This window comes from Palaemon carinicauda, chromosome 8 (genome assembly GCF_036898095.1).
Source record: "Palaemon carinicauda isolate YSFRI2023 chromosome 8, ASM3689809v2, whole genome shotgun sequence".
Lineage (NCBI taxonomy): Eukaryota > Metazoa > Arthropoda > Malacostraca > Decapoda > Palaemonidae > Palaemon > Palaemon carinicauda.
This window is the reverse complement of record NC_090732.1, coordinates 161,837,814-161,864,261: the sequence shown is the minus strand read 5'-3', so window position 1 is coordinate 161,864,261 and position 26,448 is coordinate 161,837,814. Positions and strand designations below refer to the sequence as shown.

Below are 26,448 nucleotides of genomic sequence, written 5' to 3'. Positions count from 1 at the left end.
AACCAGCCTGCCACATTCGCCATTAGTCTGGTGAAAACTTGGGGAGCTGTGCTGAGACCGAAGCAAAGTGCCCTGAACTGGAAGCACTTGCCCTGGAACACAAACCTCAGATATCTCCTCGAAGACGGATGAATGGGGACGTGAAAATAAGCGTCCTGCAGGTCGAGAGAAACCATCCAGTCTCCTGGACGAACTGCAGCCAACACTGACTGAGTCGTCTCCATGGAGAACTTTCTTTTCTCTACGAAGGCGTTCAGAGAGCTGACATCTAGGACTGGTCTCCATCCACCTGAGTTCTTGGGAACCAGAAACAGGCGATTGTAAAAGCCTGGGGGGGCGAGGTCTTGAACTGGCTCTATTGCTCCCTTGACCAACATCTGGTCGACTAGCTCTAGAAGGGCCTCTCGTTTCCCCGCGTCGGTGTACTGAGCCACTAAGGCTAGGGGAGAGTCTGAGAGAGGTGGTTTCTTTAAAAAGGGGATCTTGTAACCTTCCTTGACAACTGAGAGGGACCAGGTGTCCGCCCCTCTCCTTTTCCAAGACTGCCAAAAACGAGACAGTCTTGCCCCTACTGGTGTCTGGAGGACTTCCATCTCATTTTTTGGACCGGGGCCTAAACGCACCCCTGCTGGTCCTTGGCCCTGACTCTTGTCTTCTCCCCCTAAAATCCGCTCTCGAGGAGATCCTGCCCCGAAAGGGCTGTTGAAACTTCTTCTCCTCCTTCTTCAGAGGAGCAGGAGCAACAGGTAAGGTCTTTCTAGCCGACCGAGACAAAAGGTCCTGAGTAGCCTTCTGAGCCAGAGAAAGGGAGATATCTCTGACCAGAGCTTCAGGAAAAAGAGGACGTGAAAAAGGGGCGTAAAGTGGCTCCGACTTCTGGGCAACAGTCACAGATCTAGAGGTGAAGGAGCACAAAAGGGCCCTCTTTTTTAAGACCCCTGCTGAGAAAAAGGAAGCCAATTCATTAGCTCCATCCCTTAGAGCTTTGTCTATGCAGGACATGATACTCGTCAGGTCCTTCGTGTCCTCCAGGAGTTCAGACTTCCTGGCCAGAGTCCCGAGAGACCAGTCCAGGAAGCTGAAAACCTCGAAAACCCTGAAAATTCCCTTGACGAGGTGATCAAGCTCCGACATGGACCACATCACCTTGGCAGAGTTTAAAGCATGCCTTCTTGCCGAGTCCACAAGAGCCGAGAAGTCACCTTGGGAGGAGGACGGCACTCCTAACCCCAAAGGTTCCCCTGTCTCATACCACATACCGGCCTTGGAAGCGAGCCGAGACGGTGGAAAAGAAAAGGTGGTCTTGACAGCTTGTCTCCGTTCCTTCATCCAATCATCCACTTTAGCGAGAGCTTTCCTGGCCGAAATTGAAAGTTTCATTTTGATGAAGGCCGAAGACTTAGTAGCTTTCTTCCTGGTAAATTGAGACTGAGGAGAACGAGGGGCCGAAGGTTGAAATTCCTCCCCATAAAGTTCCAAAAGAGAGCGAGAAAGAACCTTGTAATCGCTAGAAGAGTCGGCAGGTTTTTCTTCCTCTTCCGAAATATCTTCGAGGTCCTGCTCAAGGATAACATCCCGAAGAGTTGGGCTGCCAGCAGTCTGGCACCGAGAGCTGTTTAAATCCTGGCGCCGAGCGCCGCTAACATCCAGTCGGCGAGAAGCGGTATCGTCACGATGACGAGAAGCGGTATCGTCACGATGACGAGAAGCGGTATCGTCACGATGACGAGAAGCGGTATCGTCACGATGATGAGAGGCAGTATCGTCACGATGACGAGAAACGGAAGCGTCCTGAAGATGCAGGCTGCCGTCGCCTTGAAAATGCAGACTGCATTCATCCTGTTTCCTAAGAAACGAGGCAGAACATCCAGGCGTTTCGAAAGGGAAACGGAATCGTCATGGCGCCGAGAACGAGAGGCAGTATTGTCCTGGCGCCGGGAGAGGGGGAAAGGAAATTCCTGGCAGCGTGCCGATGAAGAGGGTGTACGTTGTCGTACGGCCGACGAAGTGCGCAGAGGTTTCTTGGGAGAGATACTAAAATCTCTCTTAGAAGATCTCTTAACAGGCAAAGAGACGTCCTTACGTCTGACGGACTGAGAAGGGTGGCTGAAAGCTTTAACTAACGATGAAAGTTGTTCCTGCATAACAACCATGAAAGCTTTAGCAACCTCCGCTGGCTCTCGCGGTGCCGAAGACGGCAGTTGTCGTACGGCTTGACTGGGAGCGCTGGCAGAAGAAGCAGGGAGTCTAGCAGGATTAACTGGGCTAAGGACTCTCTGTTTCGCCCTTTTAACAGGAACATCGAAATCGTCTTCCGAAGGATCAGGGTCTCTGCTACTCGAACCGGGAGAGGGAGAGCGAGACTGCACGTCCCGGTTCCACCCTCTCTTCATTGGTCTTGATTTGTAACGCCAATTACGTCTGGGAGAACGATCAGGCGAAGACACAAACGTATCCGACACGCCTTTCCTACGGCGGTCAAGGGCAGCCTGGGAGATCGCAACAGGACTGTCTGAGGCGACGACTGACCGAGGATAAGCACCTCTCACCCCCTTTCGGCTTTCGACGTACCTTCTCCCTTGGTCCTGGGAGCTTGGTAGAGGTCTAGACCTAGGGGTATGACAGATTCGATCAGTCGCCACCTCCACTGCACTTTCACAAGCACTAATTTCACCTACACCCTTACCTTTAAAGGCCTCCAACTGTGCTTTAATGGCCTCCAATTCAGCAGCTAATTTAGCATACCCAGGGTCATCCGTAGGAACAGGTCCTGTAGAAGGGGCAGGAGTCACTACATTTGGGGAAGGAATACCTTCCAAAGGAGTTACAAGCAAAGGGTCAATAGATAAGCTAGGCTCACTAGCAGACTTTGACTTTGATTTAGCTCTTCTAACTCTATCAATCTCAAGTTTGCGCACATAGCGCTTCATAGCTAACCAATCATCATTACTTAAAACCTCGCATTCCTTGCACTTATTATCTAAAGCACATTCAAACCCCCTGCAACCCATACAGATAGTGTGAGGGTCAACCGAAACCTTCGGCAACCTCACCTTGCAAATATCATTCGCACAAACACGATAATGAATTTTCTCACTCATGATAATAAAGGAAAAAAGACAAAAAAACAAAAACAACACGATTGCCAAATCCCAACACAGTGTACTTCACCAAAAACGAAGTCCAAAAAGGCGATGAAGGGAAAGCGATCCGAAAAACTCTGAAAGGCGGACCAACGATGTTGTCGATCCGGCCGGCAGAGATAATCTGAGGAACAGAAAACGGGAATGATTCCAAGTACCACCCTGTAAGAGTTGTTAACCATCTAACCACACAACCACCACAAGGCGGTTGCCGCGATTTTCGATTAAATTCTGCCGCAGTCGGAGACTCAGCTATATATATATAACTGCCAGGTAAGTTCTATTCATAAAAGTAATAAATAGCAATTGAAAGCTGCTAAAATAGATAATAAAAGGAAAGGATACTTGAATACATCCTTTTAAAACGATCCATCTCCGTAAAAAAGAAAAAAGGGTTTGAAGAAATGCTAGCAACCCAGTCACGTTATGAAAAAAAGTTGTAAAGAAACATTCCAGTAAATCTTAGCAATATGACACAAGCATGATATACTTACTATATCCATCTGATACTGATGATTTTGTTCTGTCAGTGTATGTACGCTATTTTGTAACTCCTGTGCCTCTCGCTCTATGTTCGACTGTGGAAATTAACAGAAATATTCTTTTAGTATTTCCTTTTTATTAATACTAATTCAATTTCTCTAGATGTTTCATTATTAAAACACTTATGTTACATTACTATACATACAATTTTCCTATATTCCACACATTCAACTCAAATATTTTATGTGGCATTACCACATGTTATTTTCTCATAAAACATGTGCAAAGTCAAAATTAACTTTATTTCTAAATAAAAAAATTTTCTTTCAATGTACTTACATCAAAACGGAACAAGGTATTAAGTGGAAGTACCAACATGACGGCCTCTTAATAAAAACAATAAAGAAAAACTTTTCTCTACTGCCACTTTACATTCCCTCGTTTAAATTAGCCACCAAAACTCTCTCTAGCTGTTAATTAGGGAGTTCCGACTAGGCCAATGATGTAATACTGACCCGAAGAAAACATGCAAACAATGTCTCAGATTTACGTGGACTTGATTATGTTATAAGTCGGGAGGAGGGCGAGCCATCAGTTCTATTCAGAGGTGAGTATGGAAATAAAAGATTTTAATTTAAAAATCCTGTTTATTTCCATGGATAGAACAAGGTGAATAGCACACTTTCTTGGCAAATGGGAGGTGATACACACAAACAACTTAGACCAAAGCCTACATCTCACCGAGTAATTTAAAGCCTTTATTTTAATTAAGTTATGCTGTAAATAAAATACAATATGGAAAATAAAAAGGAGAACCTCATAAGGTAAATTTCCTGTTAAGAGCTCCTTTCTTTTGTTACCACTCAAAAACCTCTTGCTTCTCTCATCATAAATTAAAAAGCAAGAATCATTGATCATTGGATATGATTTGATACAGAGAAAGCGAAACAAATAGCTTCAGACCTCGAGATACAGTAACTTCAGTCATAAACACTTGTGACACAAACAAATTTTACTCTAAATTGATATATAGCAAATAAATTATATGAAATTGATATAATAAAACAAACCGATACAATTATTTCAATAAGTCTCCTGCCAAAATTATTGGACCAAGACTAACCATGTCCTTGAATTCATGCAAGGATCTCTTGAAATAACTATCAGCCAATACAGAATGAGTTCTCCACTTAGCAGTTGTAAACACACTTTATAAAGGTCAATTTTTAACAAAGTTAAGCGTTACTGCCCCCACTCTGATATCAGTGCCTTAACCTATAAAATAGGTATGGAAGGTTCATCCAATGAGGAGAGAACATGGATGGTCAGTTCCTTGAATAAAGAAAAAAGACATGGCACTTCTTTACACTGTTTAATGGGGGAAACAAATTAGAGACTGTATTCCTATTTTAGAAGTTTTATGCAAACATGCTTTAAAAGCTATAATAGGACACAGAAATCTATCCTGAGAATCCTTGTCTACTACGTTGGCCAAAGAACACTGAATACAACTCCAGGGAAGGCCTTTCATTTTTATATATATTTTAGCTCTAAACTTTGGAAGCAACAAAAAATTAGCTTTATTATGACCAAAAGAGTTCTTAGATAATACCTGTAACTCGCTAATCAATCTATTTTTGGGTTAGATGGCCATGTCGTCCTGATGGAAGCTTCCATCAGGACGACATGGCTTGAGCCCATAAATACAGTTTTGACAATAAATTTTTCATATCAATTCATGTTAATGGCTCATCACCTCGACTTCATAAAAAACGTAATGCATCCAAATTCCAATTAATCAAGTTACCAACAGGGACATCAATAATAGCGAATAATACCTTTGGACGATGATTCCAAGCCAATACATTTCAAAACCTAACTCAATACAGTCCTATATCCTTTGATTAAAGAAATAGAAACTTCATAAAAATATGCAAGAATTTCCCATTATCCAATTTTGTTCAGATAACGGAAATACATCAGCATTCACGTCCAATTTACGTTGATATAGCTTGCTTGTTGACTTTCTTTATGAAGCTATTATAAATAACCAAAATAACTTTAAAAACACTTTCACATGGACGATACGGTCGAAAGTCTACACACGACTAGCTGAAGCACATAGGAGTTTGGATGAAAAACATGAGATAGTGTACTGGCTATTTCAAAAGATCTTCTCCGAAAGAAAGTATCCTTGGTGCCATTGTCAATAGTAGCCCCATATCAGAAAACCAAAGCCTTTGAGAACAGAAGGGACTACCTGAACTTGTTGATAACTTACCGAGTCATCACTATGGGATAAAAAGCCTACATGTCTAGGTTCTTTCAATCCTGTAACATTGCATTCACTGTCCTTGCCTGGGCATATGTCATCGGAGAGCAGAGGACATCCATCTTTTAGCTTGCCCAACCATTTCCACATCTCGATTCAATATGGGATGAAGTGATCATTAACTTGTTAAAATTGGACCATTTCTGCTTATGTTGTCGGCCAAGATATTCAACTTTCCCATAAAAAAACTGGGGTAATAAGTGTACACTTCTTACTTCTGCCCACTACAACAATTGCTTCATAAGGAATAGTCTCTCCAACTTTGCGCACACCCCCATTTTCAGAAGCAATTCAAGGCAGTGCTATTGTCCAAATAAACGGCTAGTCTCCCCTATTACTCACTGCTCCACCTGAATATGGGCATTATATACCACAAATAACTCCAGTCCAGAGAGTTGAAGTGTAGAATTACTTCTGGGAGCTCCATTGAAGAGAAAGATGGACGTCATCTAAGGTGAGACTCGTCTGAAAATAGACCGAGATCTGGTTTCACCCTTTGTGAGGCATGAAATATTGTTCTACTACACAAAAAGATAATTCAACGCTGAACAATGATTTATCAATACCTCATTTGGAGCTACAGCCCTGTCCCAAGAGCTTGACTAACAAATCTGCAAAGGTTTCATTTGGAGATGTCCTAGAGAAAAAAATCTCTTCATTCAAAGTACCTGTCTCATCTACATGTAGGAACTTCATCTACAATGAGGAACTCTCGATTTGAAGGCTTTGGGCAAATCCAGAAAGGGCTGGAAAACCCTCAAAGGAAACTGATGCTCTCTTCACCCCCAAAATAGGTGATTAACTGACTGATGAAGAACAGACTTCTGAAGATACTTTTATTTGTTTCAGTAAGTATGAGGTTTCTTTATATTATAAGGTGACTGTCTCGAAAAAGTTAAGATAAGTGGCCATCTCATTGTCACTAGGAAACACATTGAGGGCAGCTTATATAAAAATCATATTTGGTTCCCAAAGAACACAACATGAGTGAGGATCCATCGAATCCAAGAATAATCTGTTTGCTTCACAATTAGATCAAAGGGTGCTGTGAATGATTACCAGTGGACATTCTTGATAGTGTAGCTTGGGAAAACACAAAGAAAAACACAGATGGGAAAACAGAGAATACTCTCAGAAATAAACTAAATAATAACATGAAATAACACTAGAAGTGTCAAAGACACATGCAACCACTTGAATCGGAAACATTATTTACACTATTTACTGGGCTCACCCTTACATCACTGGTCTAGCTATGACTCCCTGCTAAGAAATTGTGGAGTATTTTGGTAGCTAAAGAAGGCTTTTTAAAGAGGGCTTTTTATTTAGAGGTCATCAAGGAAGCATATTCCACTTACTAGCATGTTCTATTCAGAGGCAAGATTCGTGGAAATAATTAAAACTAAATTCAATGCAAAATGGCAATATGCTTATTAAACAAAATCAGGAATAAACATTTAAATAAATTAGAAATTAAACTGGATACACTTTCGCATAATAAACAACAGAGAAGTAAGAAACATTACGATAGTTCTTAGGTGACTCTCATTAGCTTCTTCCAGCACTCTGATATTAGCTTGCTCTTGTACTTGTTCTGGTTGCTGTTGTTTCTTGGGTTTCTGTCTGCCTGAGGAGTGGTAACTGCTTCTGCTGAAGGAGTCTAAGCTACTCTAGAACATAGATTGAGGATGAGTGTTAATAACAGTCTTCACAGAAACGACGTTGGAAAAGTTCTCTAAGAACTAATCTATTGTATGATGTCTATTGGTTACAATGGAGAAAATATACCAATAAATTTCAATAGGTAAATAAGTTATCATTGAGATTTAACTGGTGGTATTAAGAAGTTACATAATGATTGTAGCAAGATATACAACATGTAATAATGATTATAGTTACCATAATTACAATCAGGTATGCATGACGATTGTAGCAAGATATAAAACATACAAAAATAATTATACAGTAGTTACCATAATTACTATCAAGTATAAGACCAGAAGAAAAGGATGTTGGAAGTATACAAAGGGTTTTGATAAAAGAAACCCCTGTTTTTGGGGAGGAGCTATGTAGTTCCCAAGGATTTTCCTGTAAGGCCTAGAGCAAGGAATCCAATACAGGATATAACAAAAACATATTGTCTTCCCTGACCTGGGGCAAGGGTATCAATGAGCAAAGTACAGTCTAAGTGTTTACAAGGGAAACCTACGGGTTAAGCTTCTATTGAGCCTGTCACAGCACCTCCAATGACGAGTTTATCTGTTTACTGACAACACATCAACCACTGAAAACTATTACTAATGCTGAAAATGTAGGAATTAACATTAATGAGATAACCTTAGAAATTTGAGGTTTGCAGAAGACATAGTTCTGTTTAGTGAATCATTGGAGGATTTGCAAAATATGACAGAAGATTTGAATGGAGAAAGCAGAAATGTAGGATTGAAAATAAATACGAGTAAATCAGTAAAACTAAGATAATGGTCAACTGATAGTTCTCTAACTCCTGTGGTACCCCTAATTACTTCATTCCGTATCTTATCTCTTCTTGTCACCCCACACATCCATCTCAACATCTCATCTCTGCCATATCAAGTTTCTTCTCTTCTGTCTTCTTTATAACCCACGTCTCCGCTGCGTACATCATTGCCTTGCATGCTGATACAATGGCCCAATGGCAGAGAAGACAATATACCTTTGGTGTATGAATTGTATTGGTTTCCATTATCTAGGCTTTAATGAAAGTCCATGGGGACCACACAACAAACTAACCCCAAAAACACCTGTAAAGAAATACTGTACTTTGTAAAGTGTTCACGAGACAAAAACGTTAAACTTACGATCATCTCCATAGTGTCTGCATGATCCTGGGGGTGGCCATTACTTGCTGATGCTTGCAACTGCTTCTCAAACTGTTCTCTTTTGCTCTGATGACGTCCTGATGCCCTGGAGCTACTCCTGCTGTTGCTGACATTGCTCTTATATGCAATATGATAAGGTTTTATTACTTTTGACAAAGATATGGTTTTTTCTGATTTTTTTGTTTATTGGTAATCTTCCTCAAAAAGTTATATGTAGATTTTTAGGACAATTCTACCAATAGTGGTCTTGGGAATGGAGACAAACAATTAAATTTTGGAAGAGATAAAAATGTAACTTTTTGAACTTTTTGAGAGAAGGAACCTTTTACGGATGTGGATTGTAGTCTTATTCTGAATGTCCTTACTATGACTACCACCTCAAATTGTATAATGAAAAATTGAACTAGTTAAACTGTAAAGTCTAAGAGAATGGCAACTGTAACCAAAAAACCAGGCAAAACTTTACTTCAGGTTACCATGCTAAAGTTGAAATGTTAATGTTAGTGAGGTTATGTCATATGATAATCAGCTGACTTACCTTTAATTAAAAGGTTAAAAAACTCCAACACTTCAAAGTTATTTCTGTCAGGAAAGTGGTATTCCATAATTAATATGATTGGTATATAAATTAATTTGACTTTGTGCTAGCATAAGCTGCTGCTTTTGGGGACAGTTGTAGGAATAATGTCCGAGACTAAAATTAAGTTTTATGTTGGGTCATCCAAAATCTGTTTGGACTCAAAAGAGGCTTTTGCCTATGCATCTAGAGTTATATGAATTTAAGAGAGAAGTTAAAACTTTGCCATTGTCTGTCTCTAACTCCTCTATGGGCAAATCTAATGGGAATCATTGAAAATTTCTGAAAAAAATTGAGTGAGAAATAGTCAGACCTTACTATTCCCTAAAACAATATTTATGAGCATTTATTCACAATCTTATACTGTAACACCAAATATGGAATGTGCCTTGATAAAAAGAAACTGCCATTACTGTACAATATTACGCAAGGTCTTTAAAATTGTTTTAAATTGTATAACACTATTATTCTCGGCTTACTATCCCGTTTGATGTGGTGTACTTGGTCTCATACTGTATACTTCGACGCTTTTAGGTCCTTTCTGTCAAAATGCATTCGTGCATAAAGGTCGTGAATTTTAACAGTTGTTGATGCTGGTAGTATAATAATAGTAGTAGTAGTAGTAGTAGTAGTGATCTGGTTAAATTTTAATAACAATAGAAAGAAATAAAAGCGTATTACTGGAACGTGATCTTACAATGATCCCGTTGTCTCCCATTTGCCTTTGTTTTCCATACTGATCTCTTTTACTCTTGTGTCTTCCAGAAGCTCTGGAACTGCTTCTGCTGTTGCCAAAACTGCTCTGTTGAAGCAAAGAAAACAAATGCAAGTTGTATCATCATCTTCTCCCTCCAACTCTCTATACATACCTGTATGTACAAGTCTCCAAAGAAAACTGAAGTGATTTAATTTCTAAGAAATAAAAATGTTATTTTCATTAGTAAAATAAATTTTTGAATATACTTACCCGATAATCATGTAGCTGTCAACTCCGTTGCCCGACAGAATTCTACGGGAGGGATACGCCAGCTATCACTATACTAGAAGGGGGTGTACTCACCAGCGCCACCTGTGGCCAGGTACTGCAGTACTTCTTGTTGACACCACCTCACTTTTTCCTCGGTCCACTGGTTCTCTATGGGGAGGAAGGGTGGGTCAATTAAATCATGATTATCGGGTAAGTATATTCAAAAATTTATTTTACTAATGAAAATAACATTTTTCAATATTAAACTTACCCGATAATCATGTAGCTGATTCACACCCAGGGGGGTGGGTGAAAAACCAGTGTACATGACTAAAGGATAGCTAAGTATCCCGTATTTCATATAATCAGTTATTTCAGAATAACAATGAAATAATAAGTACCTGGTAAGGAAGTCGACTTGAACCGTTACTCTGCCTTTATTAAGTTCGTCTTCCTTACTGAGCGCAGCGTTCCTCTTAGGAGGCTGAATCAACTCTAAGGTGCTAAAGTATACAGGGCTGCAACCCATACTAAAGGACCTCTACATAACCTCTAACCCAGGCGCTTCTCAAGAATGAATTGACCACCCGCCAAATCAAAAAGGATGCGGAAGGCTTCTTAGCCTACCGTAACAACCCAAAAAACAACAATAAAAGCATTCAAGAGAAAGGTTAAAAAAGGTTATGGGATTAAGGGAATGTAGTGGCTGAGCCCTCACCTACTACTGCACTCGCTGCTACGAATGGTCCCAGGGTGTAGCAGTTCTCGTAAAGAGACTGGACATCTTTAAGATAAAATGATGCAAACACTGACTTGCTCCTCCAATAAGTTGCATCCATAATGCTCTGCAGAGAACGGTTCTTATTAAAGGCCATCGAAGTGGCTACGGCTCTCACTTCGTGGGTCCTTACCTTCAGCAAAGCAAGGTCTTCATCCTTCATGTGAGAATGGGCTTCTCTAATCAGAAGCCTTATATAATACGAAACTCCGTTTTTGGACATGGGCATCGAAGGTTTCTTGATTGCACACCATAAGGCTTCTGACTGTCCTCATATAGGTTTTGACCTATTAAGATAATATTTCAGAGCTCTGACAGGGCAAAGAACTCTTTCTAGCTCGTTACCTACCATGTTGGAAAGGCTAGGAATTTCAAACGATCTAGGCCAAGGACGTGAAGGAAGTTCATTCTTAGCTAAAAATCCGAGCTGTAAAGAACATGTTGCAGATTCGGATGTGAACCCAATGTTCTTGCTGAAGGCATGAACCTCACTGACTCTTTTAGCTGTTGCAAGGCAGACGAGGAAAAGAGTCTTGAGGGTAAGGTCCTTGAAGGAAGCTGACTGGAGAGGTTCGAACCTAGGAGACATAAGGAACCTTAAGACTACGTCTAGATTCCAGCCTGGAGTGGGTAAACGACGTTCTTTAGAAGTCTCAAAAGACTTAAGGATGTCTTGAAGGTCCTTGTTGGAAGAAAGGTCCAAACCTCTGTGGCGGAGAACTGAAGCCAACATACTTCTGTACCCTTTAATCGTAGGAGCCGAAAGGGATCTCTCATTCCTTAAATGTAATAGGAAGTCAGCTATTTGGGTTACAGAGGTATTGGTAGAGGAAACTGCATTGGCTCTACACCAGCTTCGGAAGACTTCCCACTTGGATTGGTAGACTCTACGAGTGGATACCCTCCTTGCTCTGGCAATCGCACTGGCTGCCTCCTTCGAAAAGCCTCTAGCTCTAGCGAATCTTTCGACAGTCTGAAGGCAGTCAGACGAAGAGCGTGGAGGTTTTGGTGCACCTTGTCTACGTGAGGTTGACGTAGAAGGTCCACTCTTAGAGGGAGAGTCCTGGGGACGTCGACCAGCCATTGTAGTACCTCTGTGAACCATTCTCTTGCAGGCCAAAGGGGAGCAACCAGCGTCAGCCGTGTCCCTTCGTGCGAGACGAACTTCTGAATGACTCTGTTGATGATCTTGAACGGTGGGAATGCGTAAAGGTCGAGATGGGACCAATTCAGCAGAAAAGCATCCACATAAACTGCTGCTGGGTCTGGAACTGGGGAACAGTACAAAGGAAGCCTCTTGGTCATGGAGGTGGCAAACAGATCTATCGTAGGCTGACCCCACAAGGTCCAAAGTCTGTTGCACACGCTCTTGTGAAGGGTCCATTCCGTGGGGATGACTTTATCTTTTCTGCTTAGGCGATCTGCTGAGACGTTCATGTTGCCCTGAATGAACCTCGTTACTAGAGTGAGGTTTAGACTTCTTGACCAAATGAGGAGGTCCCTTGCTATCTCGTACAGGCTCCTCGAATGGGTCCCTCCCTGCTTGGAGATGTAAGCCAAGGCTGTGGTGTTGTCGGAGTTCACCTCCACCACCTTGCCTAGCAGGAGGGACTTGAAGTTCATTAGGGCCATATGAACTGCCAGTAGCTCCTTGCAGTTGATGTGGAGCGTTTCCTGTTCCCTGTTCCACGTTCCCGAGCATTCCTGTCCGTTCAAGGTCGCGCCCCAGCCCGAGTCTGATGCATCCGAGAAGAGATGAAGATTGGGGGTCTGAATCGCTAACGATAGGCCCTCCTTGAGAAGGAGGTTGGTCTTCCACCACAAGAGAGTGGTCTTCATCTCTTTGGTGACCGGGATAGAGACTGCTTCGAGCGTCAAATCCTTGTCCCAATGAGCTGCTAGATGGAATTGGAGAGGGCGGAGGTGGAGTCTCCCTAACTCGACGAACAGGGCTAATGATGACAGGGTCCCTGTGAGACTCATCCACTGTCTCACCGAGCAACTGTTCCTCTTCAGCATGCTCAGGATGCAATCTAGGGCTTGGCTTATCCTTGGGGCCGATGGAAAAGCCCGAAAATCCTGACTCCGAATCTCCATTCCCAGGTAAACTATGGATTGGGAGGGAATGAGCTGGGACTTTTCTAAGTTGACTAACAGACCCAGTTCCTTGATCAAGTCTCAAGTCCAGTTGAGACTCTCCAGACAGCGACGACTCGTGGAGGCTCTCAACAGCCAGTCGTCTAAATAAAGGGAGGCTCTGATGTCCGATAGGTGGAGGAATTTTGCAATATTCCTCATCAGATGCGTAAACACCATAGGAGCTGTGCTTAGGCCAAAACACAGGGCTTGGAATTGGTACACAACCTTTCCAAAAACGAATCTCAGGAAAGGTTGGGAGTCTGGATGAATAGGAACGTGAAAGTATGCGTCTTTCAGATCCAACGATACCATCCAGTCCTCCTGCCTGACCGCTGCTAGGACCGACTTCGTCGTCTCCATAGTGAACGTCTGCTTGGTGACATAAGCATTGAGCGCGCTGACGTCCAGCACCGGTCTCCAACCTCCTGTCTTCTTGGCCACCAGAAAGAGACGGTTGTAGAAGCCCGGGGATTGATGGTCCCGGACTATAACCACTGCCTTCTTCTGTAACAGGAGCGACACCTCCTGGTGCAACGCTAGCCTCTTGTCCTTTTCCTTGTAGTTGGGAGAGAGGTTGATGGGAGAAGTGGTCAGAGGGGGTTTGCGGCAGAATGGTATCCTGTAACCCTCCCTTAGCCACCTGACAGACTGGGCGTCTGCACCTCTCCTTTCCCAAGCTTGCCAGAAGGTCTTGAGTCTGGCTCCTACTGCTGTCTGGAGAGGAGGAGAGTCAGTGTTTGCCTTTTGAAGTCTTAGGACCTTTCCTAGACTTGCTCCTGGAAGAGTCTGGACGGGAGCTTCCTCGGCTGGGGGCTCTGCCACGAAAGGGCGGAATAAACCTTGTAGCAGGAGTATCAGCCACTGGGGTGCGGTAAGTCCTGGGAACTGAGGAAGCAACCTTAGTCTTACGAGCTGAAGAGGCCACAAGATCATGAGTGTCCTTCTGAATCAGGGCCGCAGACAAATCCTTGATAAGCTCTTCGGGAAACAAGAACTTAGAAAGCGGAGCAAAAAGGAGTTGAGACCTTTGACAAGGTGTGATGCTGGAAGAAAGAAAGGTGCAAAGTTGCTCCCTTTTCTTAAGAACTCCTGACACAAACATTGAAGCAAGCTCGCCAGACCCATCCCGAATTGCTTTATCCATGCAGGACATTAAAAGCATGGCCGAGTCCTTGTCCGCAGGGGAGGTCTTCTTGCTTAGGGCCCCCAGGCACCAGTCTAGAAAATTGAACATCTCAAAGGCACGAAATACACCCTTTAGGAAGTGGTCTAAATCGGAGAAGGTCCAGCAAACCTTAGAGCGCCTCATTGCTGATCTACGAGGAGAGTCGACCAAACTTGAGAAGTCAGCCTGGGCAGAGGCAGGGACTCCCAAGCCTGGTTCCTCTCCTGTGGCATACCATACGGCTGCCTTAGAAGTGAGCTTAGTAGGTGGGAACATAAAGGAAGTCTTCCCTAGTTGCTGTTTAGACTGCAACCACTCCCCTAATATTCTTAAAGCTCTCTTAGATGACCTAGCAAAGACGAGCTTAGTATAAGATGACTTAACAGGTTGCATGCCCAGCGAAAACTCAGATGGAGGAGAGCGGGGGGTAGCAGAAACAAAATGGTCCGGGTATACAGTGAACCCTCGTTTATCGCGGTAGATAGGTTCCAGACGCGGCCGCGATAGGTGAAAATCCGCGAAGTAGTAACACCATATTTACCTATTTATTTAACATGTATATTCAGACTTTTAAAACCTTCCCTTGTACGTAGTACTGTTAACAAACTACCCTTTAATGTACAGAACACTTAATGCATGTAATACAGTACCCTAAACTAAAACAGGCACAAATATTAAAGGCGACTTTATATCATGCGTTTCCTAAACACGCCAAAAAGCACGATAAAAAATGGCAACCAATGTTTTGTTTACATTTATCTCTGATCCTAATGAAGAAACAAACGCATTTACACATCTGTTTATAGGTTAGTTTTTGCATCAATTATATTGATTATTCAGTACAGTATGTTGATTTGGTTATTACTAATGTTTTACTTAATTTTTCTTAGGACTTCCAAATGAAATTTTTTTCTTTATGACGCCGCCTGAAACGACGGCGTCATAAAGTACGCTCAGTAAACAAACTAAGGAATTTAACCCGCATGATGAAAGTGATAAATAATGATATTACAGTAAAAGCTTTTATAAAATATGTTATTACAAATATTATTTACCGTATCTATATAAAATCATACATACGTAGCAAAGCAGGAAAACAATCTACGAGAGAGAGAGAGAGAGAGAGAGAGAGAGAGAGAGAGAGAGAGAGAGAGAGAGAGAGAGAGAGAGAGAGAGAGAGTTGTTTTACATACGTAAATGTAAATTTTAAACAAAACAAAAATAGCCCCATTTCATATAAAATAGATTACAAATATTTTACTTTATCATATTACAGTAGTCTGTATAATACTGTAAAGTTCAGTACAGTATGTTGTTGTTAAAGTCGTGGCGATGAAATTCTCACGAAACAAAAACACGCCATTTGATTACAACAGCTGATTCTCTCTCTCTCTCTCTCTCTCTCTCTCTCTCTCTCTCTCTCTCTCTCTCTCTCTCTCTCTCTCTCTCTCTCTTCGTGTTATACAATACTTACATTTAGATGAAGAAACTAAAATTAGTTTTCTTAGTGTCAATTAAATACGAAATGAAATAATTAGGCCGAGTCTACATCCATTTCAATCATAGCCAAAAATAGGGCATCCGATTTCATCAGCAGACCACTATTTTTGGGGAAATATCATTTTATTCTAGAAAATTGCCACTCTTTAAATAGTTAATTGCACATTAAGAAAGCGTGTACTTTTGTTTTTAAATTTCGGGTGTGTTTTAGAAATCGAGTATTGTTGACTATTTTTTTTTTTTACTTTTGGCTGTGATTAGATCAGCTGTCATCTAGCTGTCGCTCTTGGGTGTGTACGAATACACTAACAAAGTATCATTTATACCATTTCTTAACTTATTCAAACCGTCTACAGTATACAGTTGATATTACATAAGCACCAATGTGTTATAACCTATCAAATTTTTTTGTTTATTACATTTAAACCCCCCTCTATCTCTCTCTCTCTCTCGCTCTCTCTCTCTCTCTCTACACCTCTCTCTCTCTCTCTCTCTCTCTCTCTCTCTCTCTCTCTCTCTCTCTCTCTCTCTCTCTCTGTGGGCTACTTTTCACTACCTCCCATTCCTTACCTCTCTCTATCTCTCTAACAAATGATATCTTTGTTGCTCCTCAAAGTTTCATTTATATTGAAAATCAATCATGATTCAATTTTCCTTACTTTCTCCAATCTCGCACCATCGGTCACATCGCGGTATTTTCGATATTTCCGGAAAATCCGCAATATATGTATAGACATGGGTTATGAAAAAAATCCGCGAAGTGGTGAATCCGCGATGGTCGAACCGCGAAGTAGCGAGGGTTCACTGTACCTCTCTGAAAAGAGCCAGGACCTTACGAAAGTCAATGGGTAGAGGAGAAGACTTGGGTTCTTCCACATCTGATGAGGGATCCAGGTGCGCAGCTTCCTCCTCAGAAACCTCATCACCAGAGTGTAGCGAAGTGAGAGGTAATGTAACAGTGGTATGCTGAACAGCAGAATCTGAACAAGCGGGTGCATAAACGCTTGTGGTTTCATCCTCAAGTCTCTGTTGTTGAGGTAAAACCTGAGGTTCAGGCTGCAAAGACTGGTCAGGAAGAGTAGAGGAAGGTAGGCGCATGGGTTGAGGTGGCTGACTCCTAGCATGAGTCTCTTGTCTCAAGAGTTGCGCTTGCTGTAAGGGTAGCGGATGCGCAGTAGCAGAAGCCTGAGGAACGAGTTGAGGTTCCTGAGGTGTGAGCTGCGAGAGTTGAGGTAGCGGCTGCGCAGAGCGCAGTTCTTGTCTCGCGAGTTGAGGTTCCTGAGGTGCTAGCCTAAGGAGTTGAGGCTCTCGCCTTGAGGAGGGTTGAGGTGGCTGCAGCGAGTGCTGAGGTGGCTGCCTCATGGATGGAAGAGGTTGTCGTACCTCAAGAGATTGTTGCCTCGCTGGTGGAACCGCAGGCGGAAGCGGAGGAAGTAAGGCATAAGACTCCTGCTCCCATTGCTGAGGTTGCCTTAAGGAAGGCGGAGGTTGCTGCACACCGCTGGTAACTGGCAACTCAGTATGCGGTAAGGTATCCTGAGGAACCTCAACATCGTACGCCTGGCAGACTGGACTGCGGTGAGGCGGAGCGATCGCAGGAGGAGGTGTAACCTTCTCAGCCTGACACTCACGCATTAAGACCGCAAGCTGTGACTGCATGGACTGCAGCAAAGTCAACTTGGGGTCGACAGACGCTAAGGTCTGCTGAGGCAAAGCCTTAACAGAAGATGAGGTCTGTTGCGGCATCACCTTACCTCTCTTAGGAGGTGTGCAGTCACCTGATGACTGCGGAGAGTCAGAGCTAATCCAATGACTGCAACCAGGTTGTAGAGCTCTTGAGGTCTGGACTTTGCGTTTGAGAGGTCTTGAGACCTGAGTCCAGCGTTTTCTCCCTGACATTTCTTCTGCAGACGAGTAAAAGACGGGCTCAATCGTCTGCGGGTGGGAGTGACGGTCTCTGTAAGACACGCCCGCAACCACCGAGGATACTTCTGTGCGCCGATCAAGGCCTGCCGAACCCTTTTGCCCTTCGACATTGCTTCTCCCCTGGGCTTGGGAGCTTGCAAGAGGTCCCGGACTGGGAGGACGACTGGCACGCACAGAAGTACCCTCACGCACCACACTGACACTGACACTAGCACTTGGCACTGCACTGACACTAGCACTTGGCACCGCACTGGCACTATCACCTCCCACTGCACTTTTGACCTTAAGTTCTTTGACTTCTGCCATAAGAGACTTATGGTCACTAACCACCGATTCCACTTTGTCACCTAAAGCCTGAATGGCACGCAAAACATCGGACATATCAGGTTGAGCACAAATAGAAGGTTCGGGGGTAGCCACTACAGGGGGAGGAAAAGGTTGAGGATCATGTGGTGAGGAAAAAAGTGAAGAGCGAGAAGAACTCCTCCTAACTCTCTCTCTCTCTAACTTAGTTGAATATTTCAGGAATCGAACAAATTCAAGTTCCGAAAGTCCGGCGCATTCCTCACATCGATCTTCCAACTGACAGGGTCTTTCCCTACAGTCAGAACAAGCGGTGTGAGGATCAACCGAGGCCTTCGGAACACGCCTATTACAAGACCTACATCGTCTATGGGGTGGGGCTTGTGAAAGGTCAGACATCTTGAATCAAAGAGTTAGTCAAGGGGGATTCCAAATCAAGCAAAAAGATCGTTAACCATTAATCAAAACTAAATAAAAGCTATCTAAGCTAATTAGAAAAGTTTCCAGTATAGCGACAGCTGAAATCTTAGAGAAATACTTCACCAAAAACCGTGAACAGAACTCCAAAATCATAAGCGTATCCCAGAATGTCTTGCCGGAAGCACGACAGAGGAAAAAGTGAGGTGGTGTCAACAAGAAGTACTGCAGTACCTGGCCACAGGTGGCGCTGGTGAGTACACCCCCTTCTAGTATAGTGATAGCTGGCGTATCCCTCCCGTAGAATTCTGTCGGGCAACGGAGTTGACAGCTACATGATTATCGGGTAAGTTTAATATTGAAAATTTCATATAATAAATTATAGCTTCTATTAAAAATATTATCCTCTTGATGCAAGTCTCAGAAATAATAATCTCCTAAATGCTTGCAAAATGTCCCTCACTCTATAGGCTTAAATTCTTTCTCCACCAACCTGTGTATAAGGAAGCTGAGACGTGGATACTGTAGTTGATAATTCAGTGACGGAACTAGCAGTCTCCAGGGCTGAAGACGGGGTGTGAATGTTGACAAAGCCACTGTGGTTGCTGCTGTGACTTCTAGTTAGTGTGTTCTGGGAGGAAGGACGCTGTAACTCGTCAGGTCTTGCGACGTCAGAAGAAGACAAGGAATCACGCAGCGTCGGAGATATAAGGGATGCTGTTGCTTCACTGTGTTTGTGAAGGTTGGGATCAGACTGTGTGGGACGGAACTCTTCTTTCTGCTTCTTCTTTTTCTTTCGAAAACTGTTTCGGAAGCTAAGTCTGGAACTTTTCTGGTTGATCATTGAAGAAGAAGGATGAAATGAAACTTTATACTAAGTAAGTTCAGGCAGCCATTGATGGGTGGGTTGGTTGAGATTACAGTAAATGGATCTTATGCTGGCACTAGTCCTTCAAAAAGGATGAAACACCCATAAGAAATCAAATAAATGGCCCCAAAAACATCAGGTCATAAGAGACCAATCAATTTACATCCAATTTTTAAAATCCAAACGGAAAATATTAGTCATCGAAAATGTTACTCGTTAGCATTGGAACAGCTTAAAGATATATAATTGTGAAAGATATTTAAGATAATAGTCAAAGGTCTCCAGAATGTATAATATCTATGTGATAACAGTAAAGTCTCATAACAGTTACCAATAAGAAAAAACATAAAACATCTCCAAAGGTTGAAGACCCAAATAATTTAATAATAATAACGGTCATTAAAATGAGTAGGATCTTTTAGCGAACAATCATCAAAGGTCTCCAAAACATTGACAGGGGGAAAGCAAATACCTAAAGGTCACCCAAAAATTATAGATCCAGAAAAAGGTCTTCAAAATATTAAACATTCTTAAGAGCACTTCTATAGGTTTCAAAATCAACAGGCCTAAAACTAAAAAGGATACCAAATATAGATACATACTAGAACAATAGAAGAGTAGAAAATGATAAACAAGTATACATATGAAACTAAAAAAAGCAGAAATTAATTTTACTTTAATCATCTTAAATATCTGGGATAAATGCTATGAATTATACAACCTCTGCTCTTTCACTTGATTCAAAGCTTAAAAATATTTCAGTCATTTTGAGAATAAAACTGAAAGTCTTCCTCACCTCTCCCATCGGACTGAAAGGATCTCTCAGGTACTTTTTGACATCACTGTGACCAAACATAGCAGCCAGGTCCTTGGGTAGTTTTCCTCCTCTTTTCTTCATGTTGTGCTTGACTCCTCTGTCAACCAGCCACTTGACCATTTCCAGGTCACCGTAACCGGCTGCATAATGAAGCACAGTCGACTGGTCGCCAGTCCGGGCATTCAAGTCACAATTGTATCGATGGAGAACCTTCAAGATGTCTAGCTTGCCGTGCGCCGCAGCAACGTGGGCTGCTCGAAGTTCTATAAAGAAGAAAATGGAATTAGAGAAAGTTACCTATGATCAATTTCTGCAAAATTGTCAAAGCATGTTTAAAAAATAGGACAATAATTATCATCAGGAAAATTTTAACAATTTTTCACAGTATTTCTCGTTTGAGAATCAATAGGTTAAAGTATGTCTGGAATGTAAATATTCCTTTCTTATTGAACTTACTGAATTACGGGGTAAGGATTAAAAAAATGCCAGAGAACAGGAAAGAATAAAAAATAAACTGTAAACAGAATGTCAATGCAATATACGACCAGAATGTTTTTCTGTTGTAAACCAAGCCTTACCATAGTATTCAACATAAAAGTTTTCTGATAATACATACTTTCATTATCCATTGTCTCAGTGCTGGCTCCATGTTGTAGAAGTAATTCCATCATTTCACAGTTTCCTGTTTCTGCTGCCAGATGGATGGGTGCTGCTCCTGTTCATGATAAAGTTTTACAAATATACAAATTCACTCGACTCAACTCAGCACATTTTTGAGAGTTGGTAGTTTTTTTCTCTATCATGTCTTAATCAAGTGGATATTTAATTGACATTATTCATACCTTGACTCTAAAATCATAAAAAAATCAAATTCTGGGAAAAATAAGGCCCTTGATCTTTTGAAAAATTCAGTGCTTAGCGAGATCTAAGCTTTATTTCATGACTATACTTCATCATAACGTCCACCACAATCACCACCAATAATGGAAAGAACCTTGACAATAGCAAGTAATAATAATAACAAATACTGCAAATTGGCCTTTTCAAAAACCATGTAGGTACCACACAAAACGTGATTCTTAAAAACAATATCTATTATTTCTATAATTACATTTGAAAAGTAAAATGCTATTATTTTCATAATTTCCTTTGAAAAGTAAAATCCTAGCAATTCATAAAAGCCAGCTTTACGACCTCAGAATACAGGTAAAAATAATAAATATTTACTTAACTCATTGCCAAGCAACCCATTCCGAGTGATTGCTTTACTGACACCCATGGCCATGTCCATCAGACAATACTGTAGTGGATAATGAGCACCTCCAAAGAGCTACAGTGCTAAGAAGGAGGAGACCTCCTGGCAGGGACAGGGTCACCCGGTCTTGAAGCCTGTGCTGTCAAAGGGGAGGAACAAATATCTGAAGGTGCAGCTCCTATTCCAACCTCTGCCTGCTGGAGTCTGAGCATCTACTGAAGACTCCTGAGCAGAAACCAAGGGGTGTGGCGCAAAGATGGCTTTTAAAGTCTCTCCTTTGACGGGAACCCTGAATACCAAAGAGGGCCACAGCATATGCAGAGTGTCAGCCATCTGAAAGGAAGCTCACCCTGAGGAAGAGGATCCACAATTCCACTAGGGGAAACGACAGAAACTCCTTGCCAGTTGAGAAGAGTAAGATAGAAGAGTCCCGGGGGTGGAATAAAGCTCTCAGACCTTCGACTTGGAGGAAGACCTGAAAGGCAAGGAATCCCTCTGGCTGACTGGTAACTACAGGAATATTGTACTACTACATCTACTAAGTGACAGAGGAAAATACCAGAATCACCAACACTATCAGTCAGTTGTTTACACCTTGTTATAAATTTTAATGGCCATGTACTCCAGCTTTGTTGTTATCTCTCCTATGAAAAGGACAAAAGTTTGTATATGTACCAAAACAAATAGGTTTTTCCTTCGTCAATACCACAAATAGGTTTTTTCTTCATCAAAACCCATTTTCTACATGACTGAGAATATTTAGGAACCTCCATGAGTGATGGATGACCATCCAAAGACAGGCTTGTGCATGGGTGATAATCCCTGAAATAATCCAACTTCAAAACCCTTGAGTGCCTATTCTCTTGAGCAAACGACCATAAGAGTCACCATCTCTTTCAGTAGACCGACAATGAATGTGGGCAGATTATATGGCCTTCTTTTATCAGAAACACTTCTAGGCTTTCTTTCTTTGATTCCAAATACCTGGAGAGTGGAGAGTGCATAGGTGAGGTAGAAGTTAACAAGGCAGAAGAAGAGGACAATAACGAGGAATAGGCAGACAAGAATGAGGAATAGGAAAACAAGGATGAGGAAGAAGGAGACAACGAGGAGGAAGAGGAAGAAATAAACGATGAGGGGAAGAGGATAGCACTTCGATTTTAACTAATCCCGAGCGTCTCCAGGCTCTTCCCCGCCCACTGTTGACAGAGTTGAGGTAGGCATCTACAAAAGGGGCAACAGCATCAGGAGGAACAAAAATACTGTAATATGAACAACAAGGAAACACGTGCTAATGTAATGTGGACTGCAATATGCTCCTTCAAGACTGACGCAGCAGGATGGTCCTTAGACAAGGATAAATTCTCGGGGAAGGCTCTCCTGACAGTCCTAGAAAAAGCAATTTCTTGGTCTCCTTGGGATGCCTTGGAATCTTGGATGGAAACGTGAAATTGGGAATGTAATAACAGGGGTCAAAAGGAATGATACTGCATCATCCATGATGATTAGCAAGCACGGAGGCATTAGAAGAAATTGGGGTAGTCAAAGGACGAGGGAGGCAGTGTCGTGAGAATGGAGGAGTATTCCCCTCTGTAATCACTGAAGGACTCCTGATCCTCTTGTAATTAGATTCTTAACTTCTTCCTTTGACTTTGGGATTATGAGCAACATTCTGTACTGTTCACGGAGGGTGGATATTGCTGTCCTTTACAAATGTGACTACTGCATACTGTATGTATGACCACAAACTGTCTCCACCAAGGACATCTTCTCTAAACAAGATTTACCAGAAAGAGAAGATTCAGGCACTATCATACAACGTATTTTGACGTAGGAAATATCTTTTTTTGGACTCAAGCCATGTCATCCAAATGAAGGGTCCAGCAGCTTCCTACTGTATAATATTTCTGCGAGTGATATCACAAGAGAATTACCGTCAGGTATCACGAGGTTCTAACCCCCGGAACGACTATCCTAAGATATCGTGTATAATCAGGGACGTATCCGTAGATAACCATAGATATCTGCACCCCTAAGAGACTTAACCCAGTCTAGGAATCTAGGGAGAAGGATGGGTGAAACCATTAAACAAAGCAAGCCCCAAATACACACTAAAGTAAAACAACAGGAAAAAGTAATCAAAATATTTAGCAATGAGCTAAAACTTCCAAGACAGTCAACATAAGAGTAAGACATTAAATCCTTTTACAACTGTGGCCAAAAGATAAGTAGCATGTGATCAGTCAAAAGTGGGGGATATCCCCAGACTCCTTACCAGCATCTGCTACTAAGTAGCCTACAGTGCCTTGTTACTAAACTTCTGTGGCAATTCCAAATTTTGCTGAAAGGTTCAGTATATCCACATAAGACAGGTTTATATATTGATCAGAACACATAAATTATGGGTAACAGAATCATTTGAAATGGGGAAAAATAGCCTCTCAACAATATCTACACACATATGTAAGTACTCCCATGTTACACTATTAAAATTATAAAGTGTGTACTTGTGTATGTATAAACACTAACAAGCATGTTGTTTATGAATGAAGATAATACATACTGTACATACATTCATACATACATATATACATACTGTATATACACACTTGTTAATTTCGAATAAATCCTCCAAGGCCCGTCAAGTCATGAAAAATGTTATATTCTTTGAACATACCCCAATCATCCTTCAGTTTACTTTCAATTTCTACATCAGCACCCCTGGCAATAAGCAGTTTGGCCACTTCGACGTGTTCCCCTGCAACAGCAAAGTGAATGGCAGCTCTGCCATCTTCCATGCCCCAGTCGCCCCTGGCATTAACTTGAGCTCCTTCGTCGAGGATTCTCGCCACCTCTTCCACATTGCCAGCCTTGGTAAAATGTACCTTGGAGGGGATACAATGTTAGTGTTATCAATGTTGCTATTATTACTATCCTTATTGTCTCTAGTATGATCATTAACATTATTATTACTGTAAAGATGCTTTATAATAGCATAAATAGTTAATGGTAAAATAATATAATAAACACTAAATTACTGTACTGAAAAAAAGGAGATCTGACTTACAATTACTGTATTGCTCATAAGCAAATATTTTCACATACAGACAATAAAAGGACATACTGTACAATATATTCTTATTTAAGCTTACAAAGTATAAAATGGCAATTTTTAAAGAGATAAATAACATCAAAGAGAAGCATATTAATGTTTTAAAAACCTTATTTTCTCAATAAATTTTATTGTTTCAATACATACCAAATATTCTTGCTATAATCTTTGATGTCTAGGACTGGATGTATATAACTATCCCACAAATAGGGTAAAAATTCGGTAACTGTACAAATACTAGGTAAAATAAAGGAATATACCAGAATTGCCAGCACTTATCCAATTCTTTGAGCAAATTCCAATTTTGATAGAAAGTAAAACATCCAATATTAACCCATTTGAAATAAAGAGGAAAACAAATTTTAAGCTCCAAAACAGGGAGCCCTCTTGGGAGTTGGGTCAAAGAAAATTAAACAAATTCTAACCTAACCTAAACTAACTACTGTACTGTGTTAAGGAAATTATATGATTTAACCACCCTGCGGTATTATTATGGAAGAGTCCCACCCGCTGCTATTACCGCTTGCCGGGACACATGAAGACGATGTTTTTCTTTTTTCGTGAGCGAAGAGGGCGCAGGGCAGAGCAAGAACCATTAGATTTCGTTAGGTGCCAGTTTAGTATGTGGCCTACCTTTTGAATATGGCCTAAGAAATTTTATCTGTTTTAGTATGTGGCTTAACATAACAAGCCCGGTAGCCCACATATTAAACCCAAATAAAAAAGGTAGGCCACATACTAAACCAGAATAAAAAAGGTAGGCCACATACTAAACCAGAATAAAAAAGGTAGGCCACATACTAAACCAGAATAAAAAAGGTAGGCCACATACTAAACCAGAATAAAAAAGGTATTGCCCATACTAAACCGGCACCTTTCAGTAATATTAAGATAGAATCTAATGGCTTTTGCTCCGTCGTGCTCGAGCGAAAAAAGAAAAATATCAAGCTCCTATATACTGGCAAGCGGTAATGGCGCTGGGTGGGACTCTAACGTAATATTACCCAGCCTGCTACAATCTAATCTTGGTAAAGTTTACGAAGAGAATGGACATTTTTCTATAGAAAAAGAGTAGTTTCTTCCCTAGTTTAATTACCCTGTAATAAAGTACAATAATACCCCGATCTTTACCATGTTATTTGTCAAAGATACTAAGGGTAAAGGCACTGTACAGTATTCTAGTTTTATTCAGATCCTAAGTTGGGTTAGGCTATAATTTCAGATTTTAATGTTTATTACTTGTACAGTAGTAGCCTACAAACAGTGTATATAATTTAAACAGTGCCAGTTTAGTATGTGGCCTACCTTTCGAATATGGCCTACGAAATTCTATGTGTTTTAGTATGTGGACTGGCCTAACCTAACCTAACCTTACATGCCAGGTAGGCCACATACTAACCCCCCCCCCCAAAAAAAAAAAAAAAAAAGGTAGGCCACATACTAAAGCGGCACCATTTAAACTTTAACTTTGCGCCATTCCAAGGTACTAAGATGCTAGATGAGTATAATATACAAAATTACCTGAGTAAGAATACAGCGTGCACAGTAAGATATGCATAATTAAAAGCTGTATAATAGTGAAGTGGACGAATAAATATTTAATAACATATTACACTTTACGGTGAAACTTAATCATTATTATTGTACTTGCCTATAGTTTTTAAATAACCTGAACAGCATATCACGTTGCTTTCTTTCTAGTAGTCTTCTTTTCTATATATAACTAAATCACTAGGCACTGTAGGGGTATTGCTGGTGATTGGTGAACCTTATGATCCTGGTATGATATAATACCAACTTGGTAA

The 26,448-nt window shown here is 41.4% G+C and overlaps 1 protein-coding gene across 2 annotated transcripts in view; it reads right to left on the bottom strand.

Annotated features, from left to right (window-relative positions):
• The window catches only part of LOC137646068 (putative leucine-rich repeat-containing protein DDB_G0290503), a 96,341-nt gene that overhangs the window by 66,131 nt on the left and 3,762 nt on the right, over positions 1–26,448 (bottom strand). For both annotated transcript variants that reach the window (XM_068379232.1, XM_068379231.1), the window contains exons 2-9: positions 24,209–24,416; positions 20,893–20,991; positions 20,256–20,539; positions 19,085–19,423; positions 10,094–10,198; positions 8,799–8,936; positions 7,485–7,628; positions 3,638–3,721 (exon numbers count right to left, since the gene is read on the bottom strand). In XM_068379232.1, the coding sequence (XP_068235333.1) occupies positions 3,638–3,721; positions 7,485–7,628; positions 8,799–8,936; positions 10,094–10,198; positions 19,085–19,423; positions 20,256–20,539; positions 20,893–20,991; positions 24,209–24,416 (1,401 nt within the window). The remainder of the gene's footprint in view (positions 1–3,637; positions 3,722–7,484; positions 7,629–8,798; positions 8,937–10,093; positions 10,199–19,084; positions 19,424–20,255; positions 20,540–20,892; positions 20,992–24,208; positions 24,417–26,448) is intronic.